The sequence below is a fragment of the Chelonoidis abingdonii genome, chromosome 6 (assembly GCF_003597395.2).
Source record: "Chelonoidis abingdonii isolate Lonesome George chromosome 6, CheloAbing_2.0, whole genome shotgun sequence".
Classification (NCBI taxonomy): Eukaryota; Metazoa; Chordata; order Testudines; family Testudinidae; genus Chelonoidis; species Chelonoidis abingdonii.
This window is the reverse complement of record NC_133774.1, coordinates 40,937,847-40,963,356: the sequence shown is the minus strand read 5'-3', so window position 1 is coordinate 40,963,356 and position 25,510 is coordinate 40,937,847. Positions and strand designations below refer to the sequence as shown.

Sequence of the window (25,510 nt, the reverse complement as noted above, 5' to 3'; positions counted from 1 at the left end):
CATCCGAGTTCGGATTGCGGACCAGAGCGGTCAGTGGTGCACTGTGGGATACCTCTAGGAGGCCAATAATGTCGATTTCCGGCCACACGAACCCTAATCCGAGTTATCACTATCGAATTTAGCGCTACTCCTCTCGTCTGGGAGGAGTTCCGAAATCGATTTAAGGAGCCGTTTAACTCGATATTAATGACGACGTCATGTGAACGGGTACAGCGTTAAATCGGTATATCGGCCATTAAACCGATTTAAAGTCGCAGTGTAGACCTGGCCTCATCTGTAAGTGCTTTGCTAAATCAGAACCTGAAGCAGATTGCAAGCTTGCAGTACAAAGAGTTGCTCAGGTTCAAACACCAGTACTGGCCCCTCGCTCCATCCAAAAAGACATCTTCCAGTCACGAGGGTAAAAAGATATGCTCCCAACCCGCCAAAGAGAACCGAAGCAAGCTATGGGGACAGAGGGAGTATGCAAGGGTAAAACATATAACTTGTTTACTTGCTTCTTTAATTGTCCGACCTACAATTTGATATCACCAATTTCCCTTGCAACACTCCTTCCTGCCAGGTTTTTTATTATGTCATTGGCAGTAGAAGGAGGTAGAGTTGCTGGTGAAATTCAGATCCTGTTTTCTCTTCCTTCCCAACAGCAGCACAAAGAGCTAACAGGAACAGAAAGGCTGTCAGCAGCTTAGGCAGATCTGCAGGGTGGCCTAAAAAAGTATTAATGAGGACTGGTTTTGCAAGCATCAGAATCGGCCGGTTGATATCCACAGAAACAGTTTGCTTCTTTGTTCCCTCCATATGGTTGATTTATTCCTGGGGTGCAGGGTTGAGACCCACAACATATCTTGTGGATTTACAAAAGTCAGAAGCTCTACTACTCACCAGATAGTAATATCCTACTTATTTAATCTGCATGCACACACACCTTTTTCTATAATTTAATCTGTCTGAGTCTTCATTTCCCAACCTTATGAGCCATATTATGCATGACTGTAATGTTCATATTACAGATCTGCTGTCAGAAAACAACAATGAATACTATTCACCAAGAGCCCAACCTATCAAGCTGTACAGTTGTCCATGATAAATACAACAGACAGACAGTAAGCCAGGTTACGGGCACTTAGGTACCACAGAGAAAGGTGCCTGGGAATTAAGATACAAAAGAAACGTCATACTACTGCAAAGATAAAAAGGTTTTAATCTTTTTTAAAGACATCTTTCTCCAAGCCCTAGCTATTTTACAAATTGAAATGCTAAAAAAATGGGAAAAATGCTCAAATAGTTTAATGAATAAAAATACACACAGAGAACACAGTATGTGTGATTTGGTATAAAACTCTTACATTGACCCCTAGGAAAGACAGGAGTCGAAGCTCTGACGAAATCAAATCGTAGGCTTTTCAATGTGTCTTTGCAATAAGAAGACAGTCATCAACACAGGCACTGTGGTTTCACCATCTTCCTCTGATATGGGATGCTACTGCCATGGAGACCTTGGGAAAGACCCTGAAGGCGTACCAAGGCCAAATGGGAGCACTCTGTGGTGAAAATGGTCAGGGCCCATCATGAATCTGAGAAAACGTCTGTGGGCAGGGTGAATACACAGCCTTCATATCAAGGGGCGTAAACCACCTGTCCTTTTCCAGGGATGGGATTATAGGTGCCAATGTAAAATTTCAGTTTGCAAATAAAGCGATTGAGATGGTGGAGATCGAAGAGGGTTCTCCAGCTACCCTTTGTTTTGAGAACTAGGTAGTATGATGAGTACCTTTCCTTGGTACTGAAGAGTTACCACTCTGTTGCTCCTTGCTGTAAGAGAGATCCTACTTCTTGTATGATAATCTCCTCATGAAAATGGCCCCTGAAAAGGAGTGAGGATGGGAGTTTTGGAGGGGCAGGGAGGTAAATTTGATCACAGGCCAGAACCAATTATGTTTAGCACCTATTTTTCTGTTGTTATTGCATTCCACAGGTGGAAAAAAGAGTGCCAGATGACTCCCAAAGGATGTATAGGAATTGGCATCACTGGTTTGCAGCTCTTGAACGTCCATCAAAAATATTGTTTAGATGGGAGCTGGGATTGGGATGATTATATTTCCACAGAAGGTGCACAGAAACAGAACTTCTGAACGCTTTGCCTCTTATGGGGTGGCACATAAGGTTAATGGTGGTAAAACTGTTGAGCTATTGGTCTAAACTTCTGTGACTGGCTGTGGAATTTTCTCTTTGGGGCAGGGGTAAATATTCCAGGAAGCAGATGATGGTCGTTTAGAACATATAAGGCTCCATCTGTCTTTTGGTTAAAAAGATGAGCTTAATCAAATGGCAGGTCCTCCATGATATTCTGGACCTCCCTGGGAAACCCCAAAGCATGAAGCCATGATTCATGTCACATCACAAGAAGTATCTGCTGTGCATCTGCTTCTGATTGAAGAGCGGTCCTGGCAACCAATTTGCCTGACTCAATGAGAGCTTGAAATTGAGCTCTATATTGTTGCGCAAGATTGTCAACGGACTGTGAATGTGATGTAGTTCAGGTAATCATACATAGCCAACAGTGCAGTAATTGGCTATTCTGAACTGAAGAATTTCCTTCCCAATAAATCAAGGCATACGCCCTCCTTATTGACCGGAGTAGATCTAGAGTGTTGCTGTATAGATGTTTTTGTGGCAGCGTGGACAACCAAAGAGTTAGAAACAGAACGAGAAAAGAGAAATTCTGCCCCTCTGGATGGGACAAAATTGTTTTTTTCTTTCCTCTTAGGGGTATGGATGCAAGTGGCTGGGATATGTCAGACTGTTGTAGTTGGTTCCAAAATGGGTACATTAACAAGAAATGCAATTTGGCTGGATCTGGAGGATCTGTAGCTCCTCTGCAACCCTACGTAACAGTTCCTAGAACTGCTTATAGTCAGTTATAGGGGGGACGGAGATACCAGAGTCACTGTTTCATCCAGAGATCCTGAGGACAGTCTTGATGTTGCTGGCAGAACTGCCAGATCCAGCTCATAATCATCCCTTTCCATGGGGTCAGGAGGAATCTCTTGCTGTCCTCTCACGGGGGAGGAGTGGACTGACGCCTAATGGATTGTGTCAACTCTGCAAAGTGGTATGGATCCCACAGTCCCCATTAAGGGCACTAAGCTGGGTCATAGAGTAGTTGGGAAGGTCCCCATAGCATGGGGTACCAATGGTTTCAAGGCAGACGCTGAGGTGGGTGTTGGCTGCAGAATGGTCCACGTCCCCTATCTGGGAAGGCATGCCACGGTAGAGAAGCCATCAGTTCTTTGGGAGGTTCAGAGTCTCCTAGAAAGAAAACACTTATTGTGGATCTATCAGCAGTTCTCTCCACTGGAGGGAAACCATGGCTGGATGACGGAATGGGAAACAGACACCTCCCACAAGCTGCACCTCTTGGCGGAATCCAGACCTCCCTTATGAGGTAAGGGCTGGATTGTGATGGAGACTGGAGACCAGGGAAAGCAAAAATGTTGTTAGGTGTAGAGTAAAACTCTGCTCTCCCTGCAGCACAAAGGGTCCTTCCTGGTCTGCCCAAAATGACAGAGCTAGCACAGTTACAGTTTCTGCCACAGTTAGGCAGAGCCACTGCTGCTGGTGATTGAGACGCCCTATGTTTGGCTTTTGTCAGTGCTATTGTTTATTGGGGTTTAGCCTTTAGTTGGACCAAAGGCACCATTGCCACTGGAGCATGGTCTAGTAGCAAAAAGAGCCCTGTATTTGAGGGGCTCTCTTCTCATGATCCTGAGACTTAGAACGTTCTAAGTCCTCATGAGATGAATGGGAAGACTTGCTTGACTTATGCAGGGTTGTATCCAACTTCTTTGAAAAGGTTTTGGAAGAGAATTTGCTCCTGTTTTTATGAGAATGCTCCGGTCTCCCAACAAGTCCCCAGTGGGGGATCTGTGGGAATAGATTTCCTGGCTCCTAAGTCAGACCTCACAACAGAATGTATACTCATTGCTGAGTCAGGCTGATGTACTGGAAGGGGATCCTCCAATCTGAGTCTGACTGCTTTCTCCATTAAGCAGTTCTTAAGACAAAATTCTTGCCCCTCTCCAAGGCTACACAGGCAGCATTGATGGTCATAACTGATTGAGAAGAAGTGTTGGCAAGAAGCACAGATTTTGAAGCCCAGAGTCCTGGGCACACTTCAGTACCCACAATGAGGTACTAGTGGAAGGGATGGAGAATCTAACTAGCTAACTATGAAACATTATTAAAAACTATCAAGTAAAATTCTCAACTATTTATAAAATATACACATATGTATTTACAGATTGAAGAATAAAGGAAGATGAAGCTCTGGATGCTGGAGTTTCCAATCCAGGCCGTGCAGCAGTATGAAGGAACTGGAGAGGCAGTCTGCTCCGCCCTTTATCTCCATAATTAGAGGCACAAGGAGAGAGAGGGCACATGTACAGACCAACAGACACTGCCTTCCAGAATTCTCCGACTTTGGGCACATGAGGCACATGTGTATTCACAGTGGAATACACATAGGAACCAGCACGCAAAGAATGAGTCTTTAGTCTACCTCAGACAAACCCAGAAGTACAAAAATTAGTTATTTTAAACACAAGGAGATATAAATTTAGTTCTGACATATAGGAGGCTGTAAGAAAGATAATCCAGCCAAATTAAGAAAAACTTGATACTTAAGAAAAACTTAATTCTGTGATAAAATCTTATATCCCACATCAACATGAAATACTATTTGAAAAGAAACATGAAAATTGGAAATTCTGTCACATCTCATTTTTAAACTTTCATTAAAAAAAAATGTTACATCCCAGTAAGAGCACTTGTTAAGAGAATAACTAATCATCATTAATTTCATTACTAACCTGATTCACTGGTTCGTTGAAGTTGGTGATGAGCCCAGCACGCAATGTAGATTTCTCCTCTTCTGAAAGAGCACTGTTATAATAAGATGTTTAATTAACATGTTATATTTTCAAACTATAAATCCTCCCCAACTTTTATGCATATTTATAGAGAGTTATTTTTATAGGTAAAGTATCAGTAAAAAATGTAAAGACCCAGGCTGGATAAAAATCAATTTATTTTTTAAATCAAAATATTAGATTTGTTCATTTAAATTGAGTATTTTTAATTTCAATTGTTTTTACTTACATTAGATACAAGTTTATTTTTAAAAAATAACCTATTTAAAATTAAATTTGAAATTGTGAGGCATATACTTATTATCTATTAAAAAAATTTAAATTAAACAAAATATAATATCAAGCAGTATACATTTGCTGCTAAGTTTTATAGAAAGTCAGATCACTGAAGGGCTGGAAACCACTGGTTAAGCACCTGGAATCATAATATGATGAACGTGCTCAACCAGCATTTGACAGCAGTAGCCTCTTCTGCAGGTGCAGTAAGAATATTTTGTTCGTTTCAGTGTATTTAACTAGTTCAGCTCACTGACTGGTTTATTCAAAGTTCAGAAACCCATCAGGAACCGGAAAAGCATCAAATCTTGTTTCTTCTTCCAATCTGAGTCAAAACTAGGTGTGAAAACATGAGATCCACTAGTTCTAAAATCTTCCAGTTCACAGTGACCTGAAACAACCACTTCAGTTCACTAACTAAGGATAATACTTCCTTTGATTAATAAATCAATCTTAAATGGAAAATGTTTTTTTCTTATGTATTTACTTCATTTAAGGTAATTTTATTTTATTAATTAAAAAAATAAAATGCTGGTTTTGTGCATGTTTAATTGAATTCCAGTTTCCATCCAAACAGAGTTTAACACAAATCACAAGTAAAAAGTTAATCATGTATTAAAAACATGTATCATTCAACATTTTCTAACATAATACAAATGTAAAAATTAATAAATCAAATATATGTAAATTAAGCTATATAACTGCTTAATTAGTGTAGACAGAGCATATCCTGTTGCTTATAAGAAAGGAGCACCAAATTTAGTATAAAGGCTGTACTTAGTTGCAAATTAACGTTTTAATGGTTACTAACCAAAAAAACCCAACCTTTCTATGAGAAAATAACTAAAAAAAGTATAAATGCAAAATATGATTAAAATCAATTATTGAAATCAAGGTTTCCTGCTTGCTGATTTAAATCAAGATTAAAATCAGTGATTTAAATTGCTCTGATTTAAATCAATCCACCCTGAAAAGACTATTTCCATTTGAGTTTAATGCATCTGACTGGATGAAGAACACTTTCATGCATATAGTTTTCTTGTTACTAACAAACTTCAGCCTGGTGAAGTATAAAAAGATCATTATTCTGGTCACTGACATTTGAGAAAGTGGAGAGACAGTAGGAGGACACAAAGATGGACGAATACATGCACTTATGAGACCTTTTGTGATCAACTTTTTATTGACTTCCAGCAGTGTATATAAATCAAATTGCAAGCGGTTGTGTGTAGCTAGGTAATATACACAGACTTATGACAGGTTTATCTTGGTTGCAGTCCATTATTAACAGACACAAACCCAACACACATACTCACAGATAATTTGCAAAAGGATATAAGATAAATATAGAAAACAGGATCAAACTGATACTGTGTATGAAATATTATGTACAGAACTGTAAGCTGATGTATAACAAGGAAGGAAAAGCAGTGAGGGACTTAACGCAAATAAATAATACTTTTACTTTATCCTTACACAGCACTGTACTTTTCACCAAAGTATGTTACAAACCAAGTATTTTAAAGTATGTTACAAACAATTTACCCTCAAAACACATATTGTATTTTCACCTAAAGTTAAATTAAGCTGCACAAAGATTAAGTGACATTGACACAATGCAAAAAAACAAGATAATAATTAAGTCATTCTACTGATTTTTAAACATACATTTTCTTTTTTTCCTTTCATATCACAGGGCAGCATTAAAGTTGTATGGATTATATAACAGTAAATGTTTATAACCTAACATGTTTGGATTTCTTAAAAATTAAACCTTAAACTCTGAATTTTCCTAGCTTAATACTTGATTTTGGGATAACTACAATATCCCTGTAATGTGTATTTTTATCCTAAATTACTGAGATGCACTATCAATTTTAATTCCATCTTAGCACTGCTTTGTCTGGGAATTTCCTTGCTTATATGTAATTTAGAGATATATACATGAACACTAAAGCAAGAATCTCCAAGAGAATGTTATAATGTGATAGTTCTAATTATATGACAATATGAAGTATCAACATTAAATCATTTTATTATAACTTGTATGACCAGATTCACAATAATCAACCCAACTCTAGAGTTGTACAAAACACACAGACCAATTAAACTGACTTCAGAGCTGCTTTGTTTTGCCACAGCAATGCAAAACAGTGTAAATCCCAGTTTTCCCTGTCCCTGTTTTTGTATCTCCCTATTTTCACTTGTGCACACAGAGAGACCCCCTGCATCCCTGCCTGCTACACTACGTGCATTCATCTGCATGCATGTTCCGCCTCTCTCTCGCTCTCCGTATTGAATAGATCCAGAGCCAAAAGTAGCTTTAGAAAATAAAATTTTAGGAATAACTCATTTTTGCCATTGATTTTCACAACTGAAAATTTATCTGTCAGCAGAGGCAGAAGCATAAAACTTCCTTCAGAGAAACTTAAGAACTGTCCTGAATCAAAATGGCCTGCAATATCCCATTGTTCTCAACGAGAATAAACCAAGTTGCCTTCTGGGAAGCCCCCCAGATCAGTGGCCAAGATCCAGGCAGTGTGAGCACCACTGAACATCAGCTTGCATGCCGCCTTTGGCACACTTGCCATAGGTTGCCTACCCCTGCTATAGTGGAAAATTGAGGGTCCTTTTGAAGAGGCAGCATTTGAGTGAACATTCTTGATATATGTAGCAATAACTTACTAGAAAAACAGATTAGGAATGATAAATTCCAGGCTCTATGGTCAACTTTTATGCAAATACAGTTTTAAGCCTTCCTTTCACATTTATTTTATGTAACTTCTTATACAATTTGAGACTATATATTACTATCTAATTTAACCATTTCTCACTCCTGTAACATACCATATTGCATACAAGTATAGTTATATCTTTTTTAGAGAAGTCCGAATGAAACAATTGTTAGACAATGGCATATTGTGCATTCAAAACAAGGAATTTTAAAATATTTTATCAGGATTTACAGATTATATAGGGTCTGAAAAAAAAAATTCACACATTAACTGCTGGCACATGGAAAGATCTCTGGCAAAGGACCTAAATGATCATTTTCAGCAGAATGTAAACTTTCACCTAAATGGTTTCTATTAAGCCTTTATGGCTGCAGAGAGACACTTGCAAATGTTAAATGAACCAGTGTTATCTTCCTGAGTTTGCTGACAGTTCCAGAATCTATTCCTTTTCACAGTTTTCTCAAGCAACAGAGAGAAACACAGACACTAGCCAGACTGACTCTCTTCTATGATTCAGTTCTCCCAACAAATACTACTAAATTTCCTATTGTTTAAAACTTGTTATCTTCAAAATACACCTTTTAGCCTAGTCTAGACAAGCCTTAAAGGTCCAAGTTAATACAATACAGAACAAAATGAGATGTGTTTTTACATCAAACATTTATAGCAATTTTCCTAGTTTTCAGCAAAGTTCCTCTCCAGCTACATCACATGTACTCTCCTCTCTCCTACTCCTAAGATTAATTTAGACAAATTTATAGTACATGGGTAAATTTTCAAAAGTGCTTTAAGTTCAATTTTCAAAATCAATTTAAGCATTTAGGAGCCTAAGTCCAATTGACTTTCAATGAGACTTAGATGCCTAAGTATCTTTTTGGAAATGGGACATGGACACTCTTCAAAATTTTACCCTACTGTTTTTGAATAGCTCTATAAAAGTGGAAAATATATTTGGGAAACAGTAATTCCAATTATTGATCTGAAGTATCCAGATGCCATTTAAAAAAACAGACACTACCATAATTTTATTTGGTTAGACGAATGGTTCTCAAACTGTGAGTCAGGTCCCCAAAATGGGTCACAACCCCATTTTAATGAGGTTGAAAGGGCAAGCATTCGACTTGCTGGGACCTGGAGCTGAAGCCTGAGCACCACCCTGTCCCGGGATGGCAGGGCTCAGTATCCGGGCTTCATTCTGCCCTTCCTCCTCACCCACCGCCACTGGGTCATGTAAGTAATTTTGTTGTCAGAAGGGGGTTCCGGTGTAATGAAGTTTGAGAACCACTAAGTTAGGCATATCAAGTATGTCTTAAAAAATAGCCAATCTCAAAAGCCTACACTTCTGAGTGACATTTTCTGATATTTGTAAGCTAGTGTGCTTACAATTAAGACATTTAATCTTCATTGTAAAAGTAACTATTACAACAGGATACTCTTGGGAAAAACAAAGAATACAAAAGCAATTTAACTGATAAATTTCTGCATATTTTTTCATTTATATTTTGTTATTTAACGGGAACTCATCTCATGTGCCAAATTTTCTTTCCACTCAATCCCACAATAGTCATATCTGTTAAAAGATATACACCCAACTCATCCTTCATATAAATAAACACAATATGAAAGATTCAGGATTAGGGTTCTACTACAGGATCAAGTAGCAGAAGATGGACTATTTAGGAGAAAAATCTTCAGACACAAACATCTTATGATAAGGAAATACGGCAAAGTGCTAAAAAGCACTTGAAAAATTGATTTGTGCACAAGTTACATATCTGAGGTTTATCTTGAATGTATTGATCTTTTTAAGAACTGTCAAGTGCACAACAGAAGAAAAAAAGCAAAAATATGTTCATTAATAGTTACATGTACTAAAATGTCTCAAGACACTTTTAAAGCAAGAAATCCATGTTTACAGAACACTTCTTTCTGAATTGATAAGCAGCTCGTGATGCAACAGTGACATCTGCTGGATGGTAATTCACCATCGATATTATGTTGCGCCTGCTGCAAAAGACTTGCTCGAGAGTCAAAAACGAAGAGAGAGAGATTGTGATCTTCCCTTAATATTTTAAGTTGTAATATAACTTATGGACAAAAATAATTATTTAACAGAGAAAATGACAATAGTACCATTTGCTAAATTAACTTCACTTCAGTGCTAAAATTCATGGACTGAAAAGCTAGATAAGCAACACTACTAAATTGCTTCAGTTGGAAGCCAGAAAGACAGGAGTTGGCATCAGAGGTACTGAAATCATTAAGGTCTGGACAATTAAACACTTTTTTTCTTTTGGCAGGAGAGGAGGAAGAGGGATACTTGTCTTGATATTTTATGAAATGTGGAAAGAGGAAAAACTGAGGCATTCACTTATTCAAATAAGTATTTTCTTTTGTCATCCACAGAAATCCAGGATGAAAGACTACTTATCCTGAGCACTCACAAATCCAAGCACAAACTTGGTGTAAGAGTATTATTCAAGTTGCTACCACAATAACCTAATTGAGAGGCACCAAATATACAAGAATGAAGCGAAAAGCAATCCACAATAGCAAGGAAAACAATGCAGCAAAGGAACACAAGCTAAGAAAAGAGGACAGCTTCCCAGAGAAAAAACTAGGAGCAGGAAAAGCAGCTTAATGAGATGTTGAATATGTAACGGATAGAATCCTAGAGATAACTGGCCAGATTATAGCCCCTGCCCCACTCCAGTGACAAACAGGGAGCTGTGAAGAGGTCATAGTAGACTGGGCAATTACCCAAGTTCTTTTTTGGCCCCTTGCATGGAGGGTGTATTTGTAGCAGGAGGGAGAAGAGGCCATAGCATTCAGCATTACAGACACTGATACTCCTGGGGAAATTCTGCGTGACTGAATGCCTGCAGAAAACGCTCCCCCATCCCGCACAGAATCCCTGTGCTTCCCTGCAGAAAACATGTGTGCAGTTTTTGGGGGGGATCTGAAAGTCTTAGTAATGACAGACGTTTGAAAACATTAAAGGCTCTTTTGGATATTTTTTGGGTACTCTTCTGCTGAATGAGTCTAGAACTTGTAAATCAGACACACACACCTACTGTACAATAGATGTAGGAAATTAGAGATCAGGGAAGTGTCTCAAAATCTGCCCTTGAATTATGACCTACACCCTTCCTTTCTGTTCCAATTTTGCGTTATTTTGATGATCTGGAAATTCACAATTAAGGTTCCACGAATAAACTTAAATTTCACCATTATTCTTGTCTACCAAATCATATACCTAAAATTTACCTGGGGTTGCATAATATAATATGAAACGATGTATAACTATATATGTCTTACAGGATGGGGGTTTTTTTAAGTGTAAATGTGAGTACAGATTTTTTTAGGACTCCCAGCACTATATCAGGAGATAAATAAGGAAGGCATAATGGGGTCAAGGTCCAATAGTGCTTCTATAACTACAGTATTCTGTACAATAAGCTTCCAGGATTGTCACACACCATGTCACGCTGACACCTGCAATGTCTGTTGAATAAGTGTGAAATGAGGGAAACGGCTGCAAGTGTGGTTGAGAGCTCTTTTTGTCTCTGCCTGCCCCAAAATACAGTAAACATGACTAGACTGTGTAACACGGCCCGTAAAAGCAACGCAACACAGACCAAATTTTAAGTGTCAAAGTATGAATAAACTAGTTCATTAATGAGTTTTTGGCTTTTTCACGTCCTTTCTAGTACTGAAAATTAATATGAATCTATAACTTCCAAGCACACATTTCTTCCCTCCTATCAGTTATAATTTTTTGTTTAACAGTGGTGAAACTGCAACAAAATCTACTCTAACATGTAAACAAAGGAAACATACAACTTACTGTGGTGCCACACGCCTCCAATAGCGGTCAATTCCATTTTTAAAGTATAGCACAGCTATCCACCTTACATTTACATCCAGAGTATGATTTGTAAAGATATTCTGTAAAGAAAAAAAGTTTAAATATTATTAACTTCTTAGTCTGGTCCACAAGTTTCCCAAAGTTAAGACTTTACCTTTCTTCCAATCATCATAATGAGTGATAAATTTTCCCTCATGTTATCTTTAATGTACATACACAGTATATGAGACCTGTGTTTGTAAGATCTCATTCAGAAGAACCTCCAATACAGTAAAATGATTGAACTCCATTTAGTTGCATCATGGGAAAATACTAGGCTACAGCTAGCTGGATTTGAATTGCTATTCCTTGGAGTCTAGATAAGTCAAACCTGAAGATTAGACCTCTAAGTGATGCCTCTGAGGATGCAATAACCTTCCCAGATCATCTTATCTTGCCATCCAACATGCAGAGCATGGTGAGGGAGGTAGTATAAGAACCTAGACAGAGCAACTGATTTAAACAACAAAAATTGGGCATTGTTGATTCATCACCCTCTAATATGTTTGGTTTGACTGGAGAAATTAAACAAATGGATCCAGAAAAGTAATATGTATTGTTGGTGAGAAGAACATGGAAGGCATTTGTATAAATCTGTGTGGGTGTGTGTTTTATATATATCTATATCTAACTATCCACAGATTTGGTGGTTATCGTATTGCTGGCAAACAACTGACCATGGGTTAAATCCTGCAGGAACACAAAACAATAGCTGTAGACAGAATTCAATTCCCTGTTCGGTTGCACAATACCTAGTCTTCTTGTCCAAACAACCCCAGCCCTTGCCCACCCAAGTGCCTCATCTGATCCCAGTCTCTCCCCAACAGCACTTACTGGCTCCCAGCCTCTGCATCCCAGTTTCCCTCCTTAGCTTCCAGATCCAGTCTCTCTCAACCCCAACTCCCAGTCTCCCCCTCACTACTCCTCAGCCAGTCTACAGTCCTAGTCTCCCTGCCAGACTCCTCCTTTCAATCTACTCCTCCACACCCACCCTTCTGCAAGTCCAGCTCTTGTCCACTCTGAAAATCAGCTTTCTCTAGCATATGCTGCCTGGGCCAAGCAAGCAGGTGGTCACTGACAACACAGAAGAGACCACAGCAGACCAGAACTGCAATTGCAAGAAAAGTTCTGCTCAGCCAGGAACATGCCCAGCCTGGTCAGAATCTTAGAGAATTTAGCAGCTAAAATCAAAGAAGTCATCAATGAGTATGTACTAAGTGTGATATTTAAAAGGTTTAAAACATGAACAAATTTGAGTAGATTTTCATAGGGAAATCAAAAGCCATATCCCTGACAAAGTCCACCTCCCTTACCAAATTTCAAAACCCCTACCTCAAAGCATGAGGGCACTAGGGCTTTTCAGATTATGTTCCGGCAACTTCTATTATGAGCAGAACAACATATCTTTTCCTTAGCCTTGTTCTCAGAAATGCCTGCAATGTTTTAGCTGAAGTTTTCCAGAAAAATTCATCCAGAAATAGAACCCAGCATGGAAAATTTCAGCCCAAATGGTAAAGTCTGGCAAAGTTATAATCAAACGAAAACAGAGTATTATAATGGAAAGTGTCGGTCAACCTTAACACGTGAAACCAGCCCCACCTATAAATATGTTTTTTTTTATTTTTAATCTATACATAATTGGAATTTCTAACTTTGATTCAGACAATGGCCTTCCTTCCCTAATAAGGCAGAAAGAACCATTGCCTACTATACAGTAACTGTGGTTCTTCAAGATGTGTTTGTGTGGATTTCCACTCTAGGTGTGTGTGTGGGGGGGGGGTGTATACAAGCCTCATGCACGAGAGACTGGATTCTTTTAAACAGCAGTGTCCACTGAGGCCCTCTGTCCACAGTGTGCCCTGTGCCTCTTTATGCTCCCTGTGAGGACATAAAGGACAGAGTGTCTGTGACCCTTCCTTCAGTTCTCCCATAATTCGAAGTCTATAGTAGCCAAGACTCCGAAAGCAGGATAGAGGGTGGACACACTGGTGTTAAGTTCACAAATCCCTTGTTTTCAGGCCCCCAGTAGGCTCCAGATCAAGAGATGTAACTGTCTGTCTACACTATTATCAAGATAAGGATAAAATACCGAGGGAGAGATCTGAACCACTGATGATTGTTAATCAGCTGATACATGTTTTCCCAGATTCCTTACGAAGTGAAGAGTGACCAGGTGATCACAATTCTTAGACAGAACTACATAAGATGCAAATGGGGGTTCCCATTCAGACAGTCATTTAAATGGAAGGATAGATCCAAAAGAAGGTAAACAGGTACTTATAGACATGGGAATAGGTGAATCAGCTCAAGAACAACTGAGTGGGATCAAAGGCATTGGTCCTAGAAGTCAAAAAGAAATCACTGGGAATCAATCAGATCAAAGAGTCAGGGAAGCTCAAAGATGCATCATCAATACAACAGGATAGACATGAGAGCGGAAGAAATAGTCCAGATGCAGAAGAACACAATTAGTATATGGTCTAATCATAGAATGCAGGGCTGGGGGGGGCGGGGGGGGGGGCAAAAAGTCATCAGTGCCAGCCCCCAGCGCAGAGGCAGGACCAAGTGAACCTACATCATCCCTGACAAGTGTTTGTCCAACCTGTTCTTAAAAATCACCAATGATAGGAATTCCACAACTTCCCTTGGAAGCCTATTCCAGAGCTTAACTACACTTTTCCTGGTATCTAACCTAAATCTCCCTTGCTGCAGATTAAGCCCATTACTTCTTGTCAGACCTTAGGTGGAGAACAATTGATCACCGTCCTCTTTGTAACAGCCCTTAACAAATTTGAAGACATATCAGGTCCCCACTGAGGGCTTGGCTACACTCGAAACTCCAAAGCGCTGCTGCGGGAGCGCTCCCGCGGCAGTGCTTTGAAGTGCGAGTGTGGTCGCGGCGCCAGCGCTGGGAGAGAGCTTTCCAAGCGCTGCAGGTACTCCATCTCCCCGTGGGGATTAGCTTGCAGCACTGGGAGCCGCGCTCCCAGCGCTGCGGCACTGTTTACACTGGTGCTTTGCAGCGCTGTAACTTGCTGCGCTCAGGGGTGCGTTTTTTCACACCCCTAAGCGAGAAAGTTGCAGTGCTGTAAAGCACCAGTGTAGCCAAGGCCTGAGTCTTTTTTTCCTCAAAATTAAACATGCTCAGTTTTTTAAATCTTTTCTCACAGATCAGGTTTTTAAAAAACTTTTATCATTTTTGTTGCTCTCCTTTGGACTCTCTCCAATTTTTTGGCATCTTTCCTAAAGTGTGGTACCCAGAATTAGACCCAGTACTCCAGCTGAAGTCTCTCCAGTGCCAAACACAGCAAAACAATTACCTCCTGTGTCTTATATATAACACTCTTGTTAACACACTCCAGAATATTATCCTTTTTCACAACTGCATCACATTATTGACTTGTATTCAGTTTGTGATCTACTCAGGGGCGGCTCTAGGCACCAGCTAAACAAGCCTAGAGTGGCAAAATATAGAGGGCAGCATAAGGCTGGGGCACCAGCTCATACCTGAAGCGGCGTCCCGGGCTGGATCCTGACGGCCCAGGGGGCAGTAACCAGCCTATTCTGCCACCAGGTGCAGGGGGGCAGGTTGCCGGCTAAGTGGGGAGGGTGTCCCTGCCACTCTCCCGCAGGCAGCGGCCAACCCTGACCCCTCAGGTGGGAGCTGGTAGCACGGGCCTTCCCCGGCTGCAGAGGACGGGCCGCTTCTCCTCGGCTTGTCCCCGCTGCTGCGAGCCAAGGAGCGGCCCATCCTCTGCAGCTGGGGTAGGGCCGCGCTACTGGTTCCCGCTTTGGAGGGTGGGGGGGTGGCCGCTGACCTCGGGAGAGCGGCACGAACAAGCCGAGGAGGAGCGGCCCGTCCTCTGCAGCTGGGCAGGGCCGCACTACTGACTCCGCTTGGGGGAGAGGGATGGCCCCTGACCACGGAAGAGCAGCGGGACCCGGTAGCGCGGCCCTGCCCAGCTGCAGAGGACAGGCCACTCCTCCTCGGCTTGTTTGTGCCAGGGCCGACCGGGGGAAGGGGGTGTGTGTGTGTGTGGAAGTGGGGCAATTTGCCCCAGGCCCCAGAGGGGCCCCCACGAAAATGGCTGAGGCTCACCCCCGCCATCTCTCCGGTGCCTCAGCACATCCTGAACATCGTTCCAGCCGTGTGGCTCCACAGGGGGGCCTGAGCTCCGCCCCGCTCAGAGCCGTGTGGTAAGGGGACAGGGCTGCGAGCTCCAGGCTGAGCGGCTCCTCCCCTTACCATGCGGCTCTGAGCGGGGAAGAGCTCAGGCTCCCCAGAGCCATGTGGCTGCAGCGCTGTTCAGGGCCGCTTCTCAACATGCGCAGTGAGTCGGGGGTAAGCGGCCGGGGCCGGGGGGTTGGCTAAGGGACAGGGAGTCCCAGGGACAGGCAGGTGGCAGGGAGGGGGCAGAGTTCTGGGGGGTGTGCGTCAGGCGGACAGGGAGAACGGGGGTGGATTGGAGTGGGTCGGGGAGGGTGGTGAGGGGAACAAAGAGCAGGATGGGTTGGGGATTCTAAAAAACCTCATTTCATTTGAAATGTTTAGCAGGGTTTTTATTTGTTTGGTTTTTTTTGTTTCTCTGCGTCTTGGTGAAACAAGAACCAAGAAAGCCTCCAAGGTTTTCAATTTGTTGTTACCCTTGTACCCCACCTCCTTTTTCTCTCCCCGCCTCGAGAGGGAAAAGGAGGCGAGGAGAAGGAAAGCCCGAGAGAGGAAAAGCTCAATGAAAACCATTTTTAAAGACTTTAAGTGGAAAACAAAAGTTGAATGAAACAACATTTTTCTACACATTTTTTCTTAAATGTTGTTTTGATTGAACAAAAAAATCTCCCAGCTTTAGTTGTAACCACACAGCCTTCTGTATGCTCCTTATGCCTAGCCTGAATGGCCCACGTTCAGTCTCATAGCGGGCATCTGCTAAATATAGCTTGCTTACCTTTACCCTCAGCTTTTCACCCAGCCTCTGTCCCAGTGCCTAGATATCTGGCTGAAACTATTACTTTTGCTGGATGGCACGAGCACATTCCTTCTTCTGACCTATAACTGAGTCACTCCTTGGGCAAAGAAGAAAAATAGTGTATTTCTGCTCTGCAAATTAACCACAAGATATTTCTACATTATTTTAGCCAAGTATGTTCTTGGCCTGCCTTCTACGGCTCAGTCATGTGCAGGTAGGTGAAAGAGTGGGTGAAAAACTGGTTGGAGGACAGTAATCAAGGAATGGTTATCAATGATACACTTTCAAAGTGGGGAAATGTGTCCAGCAGGTCCCACAGGGGTCGAGCACTATTCAATATCTTCATAAATCAATTGGATAATGGAGTCGAAAGTTCACTTAGGAAATTTGCGGATGACACCAGGCTGGGAGGGGTTGAAAGCACTTTGGGGGACAGGATTAGAATTTGAAATGCCCTTGATAAATTGGAGGATTGGTCTGAAATCAGCAGATGAAATTCAGTAAAAACAAGTGCAAAGTACTACACTTGGGAATGAAAAATCAAACGCATAACTACAAAATAGGGAATAACCAGCTAGGCGGTAGTACCACTGGAAAGGATCTGGGGATTATAGTTAATCACAAAGTGAATGTGTCAACAATATGATGCAGCTACAAAAGAGATTAATATCATACTAGGTTGTTATGACATATGATACAACCTTGTGCAGTATCTCTGGGGATACATACTGTATTAAGCTTATGAATGGTTTATGTATCACTGTGGGCCAGGGACTGCATGCAACTTGGGGCAGTGGAGGAGTGAGGGGGAATGATACCACAGTTCCTTCAGGAACTAAAAGCAGTGGATGGTGATGTAAGGTGAATCACTCAGGTTGTAAAGACTTCCAGAGAGGTACCATGCCTGGGGACGCTTGCATAATCCAGTTCAAACTAGGTTTTCCAGAGACCAACTGACTAAGAAAGGATGTTTGGCATAAAAAGTCTACATTTAAACTGACTCAGGGCCTTCTTTTGATTCAGCAAGCAGACAAGTCCTGACCAAAAATGCAACCCCTTCAGAAGGGCTGGAAGAACTTTGGCTTACTAGGGCCCCCGTCAGATTGAGCAGTGACATCTGATAAGCTTTCAGAGTGTGTCAAACATACAGTTAAGGGTTAATTCCTCTTTTGCCTGTAAAGGGTTAAGAAGATCACATAACCTAGCTGACACCTGACCACAGGACCAATAAAGAGACAAGAGACTTCCAAATCTGGGAGGGAAGAAAGTCATTGTCTGTCTGTTGTTGTGTGCGCTTTTGCCAGAGAAGATCAAGGAGGCAAGCCATCTAACTCCATTATAATTCAAAAGTTTTGGATTTTTTTTTAAGCAGAAATTTTTATTGTTTCTTTAAACAATCAAACACAGCAAGCAGCAAATATTTGGCCACACACTTCTGAAACCTCAAATCATGTTCAGGTTTTGGCAGACTTATTTCAGCTTTTTCAATTAGAAAAACCACAACAAATTTTGAAAGAAAGCAGACATGGTCTGTGATTTTTTTCTGCTTTTTAAAAACCCTTAGTTTTTGATCCAAAAAAAGTTTTGACGGAAAATATTTATCCAACCTTTTTAATGAGCTTTAGTGCCTTTTAGCACTAGCTGATGCTGAGAACCAGTGATACCTTGTAAAGGTGACTTGAAAAGAAATTTTCTCAAAACTGAGTTTGTGCTGAGATGCAGAAGGTTTTTAAATGTTTCTTCTTCCCAGGGCCACCTCTGGTTCGCGCCACTGCAAGCTGAGGAGTGGTCTGTCCTCTGCAGCTGGGTAGGGCCGCGCTACCGGCTCCTGCCTGGGGAATGGGGGTGGCCGCTGACCACGGAAGAGTGGCATGAACAAGCCGAGGAGCGGCCCGTCCTCTGCAGCCAGGGCAGGGCCGTGCTACTGGCTCCGCCTTGGGGGTGGTGGCCGCAGACGGCGGACGAGTGACGGGAGCCGGTAGCGCGGCCCTTCCCCAGCTGCAGAGGATGGGCAGCTCCTCCTCGGCTTGTCCCTGCTGCTCTCCCGCAGGCAGCGGCCACTCCCCAGGCAGGAGCCGGTAGCACGTCCCTGCTCCGGCTGCAGAGGATGGGGGGCACGGGGGACATGACGCCCGGGCAGGCCGCTCCTCCTTGGCTTGTCCCCACCTCCTCCTCCTCCTCCCCCCCTCTGCACCACCTCCTGCCAGGGGAGGGGAGAGGGGAGCAGAGCGGCAGCCCGAGCTGAGCCTAGCTCGTGCCAGGGCCAAGGCGAAGACCAAGGACGAGTGGGGCTGGGATCCAGCAGCAGCCCCAACCCCTGGCCCTGGTAGCAGTGGTGACGGGAGCTGAATCCGCCTCAGGCCAGATCCGCAGCAAGGTAAGAGCTGGGCCAGGCAGGAGGGTTTTTATTAAAATTAAATGTTAAAATTACATTAGTAGGAAATGGTTTTGTTTCACTAACTACAAATTCTCTGTTTTCATTTTTTTTTTTTTTTAATTTTAAACAGTCAAAACAAAACTGCAAAGTGCAAACATGTAAAAGCAAAAAAAAGTTCGGGGGAGCAGCCAAAATTTTTTTTGCTTGGAGCAGCAAAAAACCTAGAGCCGGCCCTGGATCTGTTATAACCCCCACATGCTTTCCAGCAGAACTACCAACTCATCAGTTATTCCCCATTTTGTAGTTGTACATTTGATTTCTCCTTCTTAAGTGAAGTACTCTGCACTTGTCTTTATTGAATTGCATCTTGTTGTTTTCAGACCAATTTTCCAACACAATAAATAATGAATGTTTATCCATGTGGTTATAATAAAAGGGATATAGCAAAACGGAAGCTGGGCTATACAGCATCCAGGATATTTTACTCTATATGGACACAGTATACTGAATGGATATAAAATTATAGTTAATTTAATGTTGTGATTTATATTCTAAACAAGGTTAATAACAAAGTAGGAGAGACCCAGATCTCTCCTACTGAAATAAGTTTGACTTTAAACACAAACATCCCAAAATTTATATTAATTGGAGAAGGTTTATGGTGGAAAATTTTAAGAATAAGAGAATTAAAAGATGGTGTGGTCATCTCATAATACCCAGTGTTATGCATATATGTCCCCCTGCAGGTATTTTTTTACACCACAGAAAATAGATTCAGCTGGAGAGGTGCTGCAATTACACCTTTTCCCCCACCACGGGCTGCTGTGGCACCAGAACAGAAGGTAGCCAGCTCTCACACTGGAGCAGCCAGCCACACAGAGGCAGGGAGCAGAGGCTGTGTTCCTCACAGTGCCTACCATGGGACCAGGTGAGGAAGCATGGGATATGGGGGGGACGGACAGAGTGGGGCACATGGGGCTGCTGGGGGTAGGGGGTAACAGACTGGGCTTCAGAAGTGCTAGTGGGGGGACAGACTGGGGTGGGGATACAGGAGCTAGTGGGGTGGCAGCATTCAGCCAGAGCTGAATGGTATTGGGGGTGCAGGGACACATGGAGACAGGGGGAGGAAAGAGACTGAGTGGGGATCCAAGGCCACATGGGTATGGGGGAGAGGAGGGTAAAGAGAAACTCGGGGATGGGACTGCATGGATGGCTTATTGGGGTTGCAGGGACAAACAGGGACAGGGGAGTAGGACTGTAGGCTCACGTGGAGACAGGAGCAGATGTTTTTGACTGAATGGGAGTGACTAGGGGGTCAGACAGGGTCTGCATGGGGGAGGCTCCCCAACTCCTGCCCCACACTCTCCCTCCCACCCCACATAAAATAAAAACTGTTCTGTACTTCTCCCACCTATATCCAACAACCCTCCAAATTCACTCCCCAGACTTCTTCCCAGCAATTACTTCCCCCTCCCTCAGCTCCTCCATTAGGCCAGACTCCCCCAAGCCTTTGCACTGTTTCTGAACTGTGTGGGAAATATGTTTCTGTATTGTAGTTCAAATGAATTATTATTCAAAGTTTTGTATTAATATGCTGGTAAGGAATCTATTTGTTAAAAAACATTTCCTGAATCTTTTTTGTTGTCTGTGTTGTTACGGGCATATTTGTTGACTGATATTTTGAAATAAATTACCAAAATAATTGAAACTGGTATGATTATACTGTGTTAATAAGATATGCAGAATTTTACAGAATTTTAAAATATTGTGTGCCAAATTTTTAACTTTTTTTGGCACAGGATTTACTCAGGACTAGACTGTATACATAAGACATTCAGGAGGAGGAGTCTGAAGCTACACTTCCAGGTCTCAGAATCCATTCTCACCACGAAGAGGGAAGTACCAAGGACAATAGTAGGCAGCAGACATGCGGGAAAGTGTAGCAATGGAGGGAAGAGCAACACAATACAGGAAAAATAAGTGTTTAAGATACCTTTTTGCCACAGCTATAAGCAATTTTCTAAATCATTCTAATACCACAAAAACTTCCATTAAAATACTCCTCGAGGAATTCTGCACTACTGCGTGTGCGCACAATTAATAAGACATGCATATTTTTATTTTTTTGCGCAGAAAAAAAGCTTCTGCCGAAATGTTACTGTAGTTCCACCTTTTTTCCAACAGATGGCACTGTGGTGTAAGAACAGCAGCAGCTCCCAGGAGGAAATAACCTCTGCAGTTCCGCCTTTTACCCACCAGACGCACTGTAGTGACAGAACAAAGCAGCAGCTCCCCACCACCAAGGAAAGAGAAAGAACCTGCCTTCTTCGCAGCAGGCCAGGTTAGGAGACAGAGGCTATGGGAAGACAGACAATGTGGGGTGCTGGGGGGGGGGGGTCAGACAGGAGCTCATAAGGACTAGTGAGAGAGGACAGACTGGGGCAGGGGCTGAATGGGAGTGGAGACACAGGGCCACAGGGGACAGGGAGGTGCAGGGACACATAGGGCCAGGGGAGTGGTTGGGTGGGGGCACAGAGACACACGGGGACAGGGATGGAGGGACACGGACACATAGGGACAGGGGAGTGTCTGGGTGGGGGCACAGAGACACGTAGGGACAGCGGGAGGAGGTACAGGGACAGGAGAGTGGCTGGCTGGAAGCACAGAGACGCATGGGAATAGGGGAAGGGGCACAGGGACACACAGGGCCAGGGGAGTGGCTGGGTGGGGGCACAAGACACATGGGTATGGGGGAGGGGGTACAGAGCCACATAGGGACAGGGGAAGGGGCTGCAGGGCCACATGGGGATGGGGGGAGTGGGTGTTTGAGTGGAGGTGGAGAGAGACATGTGACCAGGACATTCAAGGACACATGGGGGTGCAGGAAAAACATAGGGATAGGGCAGATGTGCCTGAATGAATGGGAGAGTCTAGGGGTCAGCCAGGGTCTGAATGGGGGAGCTCTCTAACAACCCTCCCTGCCCCCCAGGGGATGAAAAACTATAGAAATGGACCAATTTCTGTCACAAGGGTGTGAGGTGTGGGGAATTGTTGAGTGTAAGTATCACCTTCCTCACCCTCAGTTCCAACCAGATTTCCACAAATATAGGGCTCTGCAATTTCAGGGAGTGCGGCTAGATAACAGAGGCAGAATACTGCTATTCTGCACTTATTATCTTACTTATTCCCCTTCAGATCTGCAGAGATTTCCTCATGTAATATAGTGCTGACCCTCTCTAAGACCTTCCACAAACTGATCCCCTTATAATTCTGTGGTGGTGGTGGTAGTGGTGGGGTGGGAATTTGGGGACTGCTGTCATAATGGTTCCTTAAGAGCCTTACTGCCATTTTGGGAGTGGGGAAGTGGAGACATTGGGATAATGCAAAGGCTTCTGGGTCACCAAGCAAACATTCTAGCCCTCCTCAAATATAACAAGATCTGTGGGAAAGCCCTGCAGATATCATGACAGCAACTGGTTTGAAGGGCCATGCTCACCCAGCACTCCAAAAGAGGCAAACCACAAACATCCCTCATAGGACAATTCCAAGGAAATTGCAAGATGAAATTTACTTTCCCCATCCTCCTCCTTTCCATGCAGATATTATGATTTGGCACACAGTCATATTTTACTACAATAGTCTGACATAAGGCAATTGATTTGCTTCCTGTTTTTAATGGAGTATTTTTATGCAGACATTTAATTTAGTCACACTACATCAACTCTTCTAAAAAAGGAAATGTGGAAGTTTAGAGTACTACATTCCCCTCTCTTTGTGATTAAGATATAAATCACTAAAGAAAAAGACAAGTACCTAGTCACTGAAGACTTAACTACATTAAAAAATTGACTTGTCACAAACGACATGTTACTACCAACAAGCACTCCTGAATCAGTGTTGAAAATGGTTTATTTGCTACCACTGATAGGAGAAAACCATTCTCAGAACTATTACAGAAACAAGATTGAGACTTATTTCCTCCAAGTACAAATAAGTGCAAGTGATCAAGTAAGTGTCCTGCCCACCTCTTCAAAACTGAGTCAGCTGACAAGTAACAGTAAAAGGCTGAATGGTAGAAAATTACATATATATATATATAGTGAAACAGGTAATGAATAGCACTTTTCACTCCAGCTTACCAACAAGACTGAATAAAAGCCCGGCTGTATCTCCCACTGCTTCAATTGCTCCTCAGCTGGTTTCAGCACAGCAGTATCTTGACTGGTGGCTTGGGTCAAGACCTGCAGAACAACAGTGCTGGCACTATTGAGATCCATGAAAATCTGATAAGATATTTGAAAAGGAAAAACATTAATGTACAGATTAATGAAAAATGCTGAACACTGCACTCCCAATCCAGCAAACCACCTAAGCACACATTTGGTTTTAATCCCCTTATAGGATCGAGCCCTTACAAAAAAAGTACATACTTTTCTATGGCACACAACACAATAGTATTTAAGCACTTGAATATATAAATTAATTTATCCTCACGCCATCTATGCAAGGCCATCTATTGCTCCCCATTTTACAGATGGAAAGCCAAGTCACAGGGCAATTAAGTGACTAGCTTAAGGAAATCTGGGGCACCATTACAGAACCCAAATTTCTTGAGTCCCAATTTAGTGCCTTATCCACAGAACTATTTTCTCTCTCTAATGCCAATTTTTCCACATTACTAGCATGCAGCCCATCCTCTCTTAAAATGGTAAGAGAAAACTAGATGTGAGCAATTGTTAAGATACCAGAAAGAATATACGTTTAGCAGCTTTCAACTTTCAGTGGAGAATTTGCCTATTGACAAAAGAAAAATATAAACATTGAGGCCTGGTCTACACTGCGCATTTCAATCAATTTAAAGAACGTTAAATCGATTTAACGCTGTACCTGTCCACACTACAACGCTCTTTATATCGATATAAAGAGCACTTTATATCGATTTCTGTACTTCCTCTCCCCACACCGAAGGGTTACGCGCTAAATATCGACTTATCAAACATCATCGATTAGCGGTTAGTCTGCCCGGACCTGACATCGACCCCCCTCTATTGGCCTCCGCCCCCCGGCTACCATCCCCCACAGCGTGCACCCCACTGACCGCTGACAGCCAGTCTGAACCTCGCGACAGCAGACAGGCATAAACAGGAAAAGCCCCGCGAACTCTTTGAATTACATTCTGTTGCCACGAGCGACCTGGCAGCGCCTGATCAGCCATCCCAAATCCAAAAAGAGCTCAGCATGGACCGTACAGAGATCCTGGATCGATCGCTTTAGGGGAACAAATCTGTTGTATCAGAAGCTCCGTTACAGAAAGACAAATGCCAAAACGGTTTGAAAAAATCTCCAGGCTTACCACACGTCGGCTCCGCATAACAATCGTACCACGGACAAGCCAAAGAATCAATATCGGACCTCATGAGGAGGGGGGGGTTACTCGAAGGACCTGCCAGATATCGCCACAGTCCACAGCGAGTCCTCATGAAAAGTATTGCATTCTTGCTGACGTCTCCCATGTCTGTAGTTCAAACACAGTGTCTGGTGTGTTCAGGAATACTCCCAGTTCTTCTCCCCGCCCCCACCACGTGAAAGAAAAGGAAAGAAATCATTTCTTACCTTTCAATGTCACATGTGTACTGAAATGCTGCTGAGACGCAGCCTTGCAGCATGAAGCATTATCCGCTCTCCCCTCACCCGGTGGAGACGTACAATCATACTGATATCCATCATCCGCACATCAGCCCATGAGTGCTCCCGGCTGGCTGTAGTAGCTGCCGGGCGCCTGGTAAAAGTTATAACTGACTCCCAGTATTCCCAGAAAGTGGTGCAGAAACACTTGGTAACCATCTCCTCATAGCAATCGTGGGCATGCCGCTTCCATCAGCCCCCCTCCTTTCCTGCAAAGAAAAGATTCTGTACTGCCTGCCTGGTCATAACCCGGGAGCTGCCTCCTTCATTTATCCACTAACATACCGTTCTATTCCTGCATCTTAACTTCATAACAAGGCAGACCTGCCAGTCAGCCCAGGAAGGTTGGACAGGGAAGCAACGAGGGTGTGCCAAGGCACCCCATGGAATACTGACACAAACTGCGTGCTCTGAATACATCTCCTCATACAACTTGCCTCCTTTCTAGGCAGGACGAACGCTTTTAAAACCATAAAAGGAGGATTGACTCGGCGAGTCATTCCCAATTTTTGCTTTGCGCCCCGGCTGATTCAGCAGGCCACTCGATGATAGCAGCAGAGCCTACAGAGGAAGGAGATAACCGTCACTCACGCCCGTTTACCTCCACATACGACAGTAAAGAACGCCGGAACTCTGCT

General features: G+C 42.9%; 1 protein-coding gene across 5 annotated transcripts in view; it reads right to left on the bottom strand.

Annotated features, from left to right (window-relative positions):
- Positions 1 to 25,510, bottom strand: part of IPO11 (importin 11) — a 242,114-nt gene that overhangs the window by 205,920 nt on the left and 10,684 nt on the right. For all 5 annotated transcript variants that reach the window (XR_012656088.1, XM_032801164.2, XM_032801163.2 and 2 more), the window contains exons 3-5: positions 23,327 to 23,470; positions 11,787 to 11,887; positions 4,869 to 4,941 (exon numbers count right to left, since the gene is read on the bottom strand). Coding sequence is in view for 4 of the 5 variants with exons in the window: in XM_032801164.2 (XP_032657055.1) it covers positions 4,869 to 4,941; positions 11,787 to 11,887; positions 23,327 to 23,464 (312 nt within the window). In the remaining variant the exon portion in view is untranslated. The remainder of the gene's footprint in view (positions 1 to 4,868; positions 4,942 to 11,786; positions 11,888 to 23,326; positions 23,471 to 25,510) is intronic.